The 7316-nt window shown below is 46.0% G+C and overlaps 1 protein-coding gene and 1 non-coding gene across 2 annotated transcripts; one reads left to right on the forward strand and one right to left on the reverse strand.

Annotated features, from left to right (window-relative positions):
• Window positions 1–1707: 1707 nt before the first annotated feature.
• LOC123080308 (probable arabinosyltransferase ARAD1) lies at window positions 1708–5070 on the forward strand. Its single transcript, XM_044503218.1, has 4 exons — window positions 1708–2317; window positions 3612–3908; window positions 3998–4093; window positions 4290–5070. Exons 1-4 carry the CDS (start codon window positions 1814–1816, stop codon window positions 4701–4703), a joined length of 1311 nt encoding a protein of 436 aa, XP_044359153.1. The 5' UTR covers window positions 1708–1813; the 3' UTR covers window positions 4704–5070.
• Window positions 5071–6199: 1129 nt separating this feature from the next.
• LOC123081102 (U2 spliceosomal RNA) lies at window positions 6200–6395 on the reverse strand. The gene has a single exon (XR_006438626.1). It is a non-coding gene; the product is annotated as a U2 spliceosomal RNA (small nuclear RNA).
• Between the last annotated feature and the right edge of the window lie 921 nt (window positions 6396–7316).

A 7316-nucleotide genomic window follows, 5' to 3' on the forward strand; every position in this document is an offset into this window, starting at 1 on the left:
GATCAACTAATGGTCACATGACCGCCCAACTGAACACTGCCATCATTTCCACGCTCACGATAAGCGCACTTGAAGGTGAACTTAGTACGCGTGCACATGCGCAGCTGCTCCGTGGTGTGGTTTTCATGGAAGCCAAGGCGAGAATGGGAGCCCGTGTGGAGGTATGTCATGTCATCGTCGGATATCGCGCGAATCGGTCCGCGATGGTCGGTGGATGGGATCTATTTGGTCCAGTCAGCAGTCTTCATTTGCGTGTTTACAAGTCTGATACTTTGGATCTATGACTCTCTTCATCGGCGACGGGTCCTGCTCTGATGCGCTGTTCGTATGGGGTCTTAGCAAGACGGCTTCTCGACTATATGCCACGACAACGTTTGTTTGACTCTGGTGATGTGACGTGCCTTTGACTCGCTCCTGTGCTTGTAGTCGTCGCTAGGTGATCTATATATCGACATTGTTGTAATTTGTATTACCTCCGATATTCTCTATACTGATATGATTGATTATGAATAGTTCAAAAAAATTAAAAGAAAAATCTCGTATCTATTAAGCAGCACCCCACAAAGAAGAAAAACTATAGCAAGCCTCGGGGAGCCAAACTTGTCACAAGGAATCACTGGCGCGCCACGGCGCAATGGGAGTTTGATATAATAGTGTACTCGTGAACTCAGCTCGATTAGGCAATGCGAGTTTGATAGTGCGGTCGTGAACTCAACTCGATTAGACGAGAGAGGTGTCTACCATTTCGCGGGCTCAAACCCAAATTTGAAGGGCGACTTACAAGAAGGATTAATCGATGTTCAGCAATAACAAATTCGGTTGTGTTTTATGTTTTCCTAGTCATGAGTATCTACCGCATTTTTGCTTATCAACTTATGCTTTAAACTGAAAAATGTACTTTGAGGTGTGGTAACGGCATGTTGTGTCTACATCATACACAAATAAAACATATTCAAGTCAATTCTCAAAAAGTTAAAACAAGTAAATAAAAAACCATTGAAGCTCGGCCATATTCCCCACTCCGGAGCCGAATTTTTTTTCCTTCATTCTTTTGTATGGTTAATAGTATAGAAGTTAGATGAGACTCTGTTAACTATCATCTATGAGAATTAGCAAATCTAAAATATAAAACCATTTACTAAGTCACTGTCTAAGGTACTCCTACCAGGCTTTAAGACAAATGTAAATATAAAAGTGAGGACACAATCAAGATCTTATAGCTATAAGTAATTGATTTGAGAAATAGTTATTTCTAAGTCGACAGAGCTAAAATCACCCTCTTGTATATTCTAGAAAGTGCATCGGGACTCGGGCTGCTGATAGCCTAAAAAAATCAGTCTAAAAAACTACGAAAACATAAGAAACAACACATGTCTACCCAAATTTGAAACACAACTTACATGTAGGATTTATCGGTCATTCAGCGGTGACAACTAATTTTGCGAATCATGACTATGAACACTAGTTTTGTCTTTCCTTTTGTTTTGTTTCTCAAGCTATGCTTCCACTTTGAAAATTTGTGGTGTGATAACTCATGGGCACATGTTGTGTCTACATCATACGCAAAATAAACATATTCAAGTCAATGCTCAAGAAGGTAAAACCAGTAAAATTTAAAACCCCTTGAAGCCCAACCATATTCCCCACTACGGAGACCGGAGCTGCCCCCATAACCAACCACGAGCAAAAAGCCAGAGAGCCATCGTGCCTATTACACCGCCCCGACGCGGCCGGGCTGGTTAGTTGTTACCCGGCCCCGTACCCCCACCACACCAAATCCACCGGGGGCGCCGGCGGGCGGCACGGCACGGCCATGGCCACCGCGCCGGGCATCCGCACGGTGGCCGCCGTCTTCGGGCTGCTGCTCCTCGCCTTCGCGCTCTCCTCCACCGTCATCTACCTCGCCTCCCCGGCCCGCGCCGCCTCCCCCAGCAGCATCCTCCTCAACCTCCGCCCCTTCGCCGCCCGCTGCCCGCCCGCCCCGCCGCTCCGCGTCTTCATGTACGACCTCCCCCCGCGCTTCCACGTCGCCATGATGGCCTCGTCCAGGAACGGCGGCGGCGCCGAGGGGGGGAACTCCACCGCGTTCCCCGCGTGGCCGCCCTCCGCGGGCGGGATCAGGCGGCAGCACAGCGTGGAGTACTGGATGATGGCGTCCCTTCAGCAGCAGCAGCCAGGAGGAGCGGCGGAGGCCGTCCGGGTGCGGGATCCGGACGCCGCCGAGGCCTTCTTCGTGCCCTTCTTTTCCTCGCTCAGCTTCAACGTGCACGGCCGCAACATGACCGACCCCGACACCGAGGCCGACCGCCTCCTTCAGGTAGCAGCCGCTCCTCCTGTCCTCCACGCTCCCTTATCTCGCTGCTTTTGCTGGTAGCTCTGTCCTGTGGCCTAGAATGGATCGTCTCGGCTCCGATTGAGACGTCTCTGCTCTGAATTGCGTTCTGTGCTGTGGAAAATCGTTTGCGTAGGGCCATCCACGAACAGCCAAATTACCCGGTGGAAACTGTGCTGCTGCAAAACACACTAAACGGACGAAAGATCACAAGAGATTAATAATCCATTGAACACTGTATAAGCTCATCAAAGATAAAAACACCCAGGCTTTGAACTTTGCTCTCATGGCTGGTGTTCCATCGCTGTCGACCACACTATTTAGCAGCAGTGGTCTCCCCCAAATTATGGCAGACATGACAGGCCGCTATCTCCTTTACTTACAATGTGGCTTGCCTTGAAAGAAAAGAATGTCTGGGAACTAGCAAGTATAATTTGTGAGGTGTAGTGATATGGGTTTTTCCCTATAAGCTATCTGGCTGGTTTATGTATGAGTTGTAGTGGCAGGTTAGTAGGCTCTGAAATCACCATGGATGTTCTTTGTGGAACTGAATCAAAATTGCGGAATGCAATGCTGAGGTAACCTACTGTCTACTACACTTGACAGTACATGTTTGTATGGTTTGATCTTGTAAGAAATTCTTGATTGGATATGGTGTGTGATGCTCCCTATACATTTTGAGGGCTAACCGATGTTACTTGTTGTGGGTAGTATGGCCACAAGCAGACTTGGTGCGCATAACGTCTGTGCATCTTTCATCGTGCTTACCAGCCACTGCAAATTTATAGCCGGCAATAGGCAACATTGGTTTTGTAAACATGTATTAGGATGATAACAGAGTAACTAAGTGCTCCATGACGATGACAATGAGGCTGGATTCACATGTTTCTGTGTTCAGTATCTCTCAGAATTGTGCACTGCACAGCCCATTATGTGTGATCCTAAGTAAATACGCTCCCAATCAAAGACCTGTTATATAGTGAAACCAATCAAAGAACATTATTTTGCTTGCATCGCATGTCACTTGATTGTTATTTTGTTTTGTCAACCTATAAAGTTTGCTTAGCCACAAAAAAATGTTTTTCTTAACTGTGAAAAATCCTGCAAGGCTTGGGTGAGAATAAAAATCACACAAAAAGCTGTCTATAACTCTATCAGTATGCTCCCCTGTAAATGTGTAATTCTGTCCTCATTATGTGTAATCCTAAGTTAATATTTCATCAAGTATAATAACTAAATTAAATTGCCTTTTGAACTTGTTTCTATCTTGTTCTTGTAGGTGGAACTTATGGACATTCTATGGAAGTCTAAATATTGGCAACGATCTGCGGGACGTGACCATGTGATTCCAATGCATCACCCAAATGCTTTTAGATTTCTGCGAGATATGGTGAATGCATCTGTTCTTATAGTTTCAGACTTTGGGAGATACACAAAGGAACTGGCTTCCTTGAGGAAAGATGTTGTAGCACCATATGTCCATGTTGTAGATTCCTTCCTTAACGACGATGAATCTGATCCATTTGAGGCTCGCCCTACACTGCTTTTCTTTCGGGGGCGTACAGTCAGGAAAGATGTATGGAATTGATTTATGTCTCAGCCTAGCATTTACTGTAGTGGGATTGTCTTGAGAGTATGGGATCCTAAGGGTGTTTTTTTCCCCAGGAAGGGAAAATCCGTGGAAAACTCGCGAAGTTATTAAAGGGCAAAGATGGTGTGCGCTTTGAAAATAGTCTTGCCACAGGTGACGGCATTAAAATCGTAAGCATTCTCTGTCATTCATACCCTTCTTTTTTTAGTGACATGGAATTAAATGGACTTGCCCCTCACCATACTAGTTCCTTCTAAGTGTGTAGTGGCTTTTGTTTATGGTTTCGATATGTTGATGTGATTCTCTTCTCTGTTGAGGCTTCTTGATACGAGAACTGATATTTTATAAAATGTTTACTCCTTGCAGTCTACAGATGGCATGCGATCATCAAAGTTTTGCCTCCATCCTGCCGGGGATACTCCTTCGTCATGCCGGCTGTTTGATGCCATTGTCAGTCATTGCATTCCTGTGATTATCAGCAGCAGGATCGAGCTCCCTTTTGAGGATGAGATTGATTACAGCGAGTTCTCACTCTTCTTCTCAGTTGAAGAGGCTCTAGAGCCTGATTACTTGCTCAACCAGCTCAGACAAATGCCTAAAGAGAAGTGGGTTGAGATGTGGTCAAAGCTGAAAAACGTCTCTAGTCACTACGAGTTCCAGTATCCCCCCAGGAAGGACGATGCTGTGAACTTGATATGGCGGCAGGTGAGGCACAAGATCCCCGCAGTTAACCTTGCGATTCACAGGAGTAGGAGACTAAAAGTTCCAGACTGGTGGTGAGGATTTGGTGAATCGTGTACATATCATCATATCGGTGGCGAACCCGGCATCATTCATATGGTTCATGACGAAGCCATGGCGGTCATACCTTGTGCACCATGACACTGGATCCAGGAAGATGTACTGACAGACACTAACATTTTTGCCCCTTTTCGTTTATCTTACAACACCGTAACCGTTACCCCCCCTTGAGGTCATGATATAGTGAGAACGTGTAGTTATGTTACAGAGCTGGCTTGCCCTAGAAGCATGTGCTGGATCCAGGAAGATGTACTGGCAGAAGCATGTGCACTAGAAACACACTTACAAACATGTGTACCAACAGACTGGATGTTGCAATATATTCAAGTAGATATAATTTCTCTTACTAAATGATACTTCTTGAGCCCTTTAACAGCCAAGGTATCTTTTTTGGCTGTTGATTGTTTTTGAGATAGCTGACCACTCATTTCAAGTGGCTGTTTTTGATATGTTCATTCTGTGTTTCCTGTGAGAAATTCTCTGGGTGGCTGGGATCAACTGTTGACCTGCTTATCTCAATGACTTGTTAGTAGTGGTAGCACACTAGGTTTCCAGGAAGTGAATCAGGATGTAAGAAATTTATATGGTGGGGAACAAACTGACTATGGTGTGGACTGTGGAGAACACTTTTATCATGGGCTAGTGATTTCTAGCTTGTCATGTCGGTCCTGTTTGCAGCAATTTTTTGGTGGGGATATTGTGGAGAAGTAATTGGTGGCTGTGTTTCCTCCAACATCCAGACCGACAAGAAAAATCCCTGCAGTTAATCTTGCGATTCACAGGAGTAGGAGATGAAAAGTCCCAAACTGGTGGTGAGGATTTGGTGAATTGTGTACATATTCTCATATCGATGGCGAAACCGGCATCATTCATATGGTTCATGACCAATGCCATGGTGGCCATTCCTTGTGCACCATGACACTGGATCCAGGACGATGTACTGACAGGCACTAACATTTTTCGTCGATCGTATAACACGAGAACCTGTAGTTATGTTATAGAGCAGGCTTGCCAGACAGAAGAATGCGCATTATCCTTACTAACATTTGCAAATATATGTACCAACAGATTAATGCATTTCAAGTAGATATAATTTCTCTTACTAATTGCTAGTACTTCCCCTACAACAGCCTGGATATGTTTTGATATGTTCATTCTGTCTTGCCTGTGAAAAACTCTCTTCCTCTCATCTGTCTCCGGGTGGCTGGGATTGACAGGAAGGACTTTGTGATTATAAGCAGAAGAGCAAGCTTGCCTGCCAAATCTGAACCTTATACATATGTTCATCCGGCTTCCCTTTGCGTACGTTACAGGATCAAACCAACTCCACTTTCGATTTCTATTTCCAATTCAGAAGACTGCCTAAGCCCGTCTGCGAGAAGGGCCACCTGTAAGCCCTCAGCGATTGTAAACAGCAGATGCTGAGGACTAATTTGCTTATCTCCAGGGGGTCAAATTTTAATTTTAAAATTTGGTTGGGGTGCGCCTGCCCAGGCAATAGTGCAACGCACTGGGCAACACCTGAGGGCCCCAGTGGCAAGCCACTGTGGTGAGCCCTCCCCATAAAAAATAAATTTAATATCGTTGTGGGCACATTGCCCACATATCAGATATTAAACTGATAAGAACAGATACTACACTTGATCTTAGCCAAAAGGCCGAGAAAGGTATGAGTTGTTAGCCGTGCCCTCCCCTCTATTTGTAGCCTCTCGGCCTCCCGTCCCCTCTTCGCTAGGCGAGGTGGTACTAAAGGAGTCGCCTCTCGCGCGCGGCTGCGGAGCGCGGACGCTGCGCTGCGTGCCCCCCGGCCCCGAGCCAGCCTCTTTGTTGCATGGGCCTCCAGCGAGACGGCCTTTCCCGATGAGGCCTGTATTATGGGCCTGAGTTGCTCACGGCTTTTCTTGGAGGCCGAGCCCTATCGGGGTGTGTTCTGAAGCCTGACGATCCGTGCATGCACGGCTGCCTGAGGCGGTGCACTGCACGGTGAGATGAGACGCCGGAGTGGCGGCGTCGATCGACCGGGAAACTCCCCAGGAATGCGGTCGTCGCTTCCAGTCTCTCTGTTATCAATCATTCTGTGCGTTCTTTTGCGGAATATACTCTAGTGTGTAGCTCTGCACAACAGAAGCGACGTTCGAAGAAGGCAAGGTAGCATCCATCCATCAAGGAATACTAGTGAATTGTGCGTGCAATAAATAGAAAAATACCTCAGATATATAGCAACAACAACAACAAAAATGCATTCCTAATATTTATCGCCTTGCCCACTGATCATATTAGACGAGCTCCAACTCTAGCCCAGAATGATTCTCATCCTCTAGAATCAAGATTGTTCTATATCAATGTTTGATGTCATACTTCAATGTGAATCACCCTTTTTTTCAGAAAAGATTCAGATCTATTAGTTCATTAGAAGTACAAAGCACCTCGAACATACTAAAAATCCACATCTAGGTCGGTCCCTAGACCACCGAATGACAACTACCCCCGTCAGAACGAGCCGCTCCTCAACTGGAGCCGGCATGACCTTATCGATGACATTCGGAAAGTCTGCGTGCATGTTCCCCTATGAACCAGCACCATGGAGCTGCA

Source organism: Triticum aestivum, chromosome 3D, assembly GCF_018294505.1.
Source record: "Triticum aestivum cultivar Chinese Spring chromosome 3D, IWGSC CS RefSeq v2.1, whole genome shotgun sequence".
NCBI lineage: Eukaryota > Viridiplantae > Streptophyta > Magnoliopsida > Poales > Poaceae > Triticum > Triticum aestivum.

Bases quoted from the DNA above. Each gene is read 5' to 3' on its own strand.
- LOC123080308 (XM_044503218.1), top strand. From the start codon at position 1,814: ATGGCCACCGCGCCGGGCATCCGCACGGTGGCCGCCGTCTTCGGGCTG. The intron at 3,909-3,997 runs GTATGGAATTGA...TTTTTTCCCCAG, and splicing joins GGCGTACAGTCAGGAAAGAT to GAAGGGAAAATCCGTGGAAA. The intron at 4,094-4,289 runs GTAAGCATTCTC...TACTCCTTGCAG, and splicing joins CAGGTGACGGCATTAAAATC to TCTACAGATGGCATGCGATC.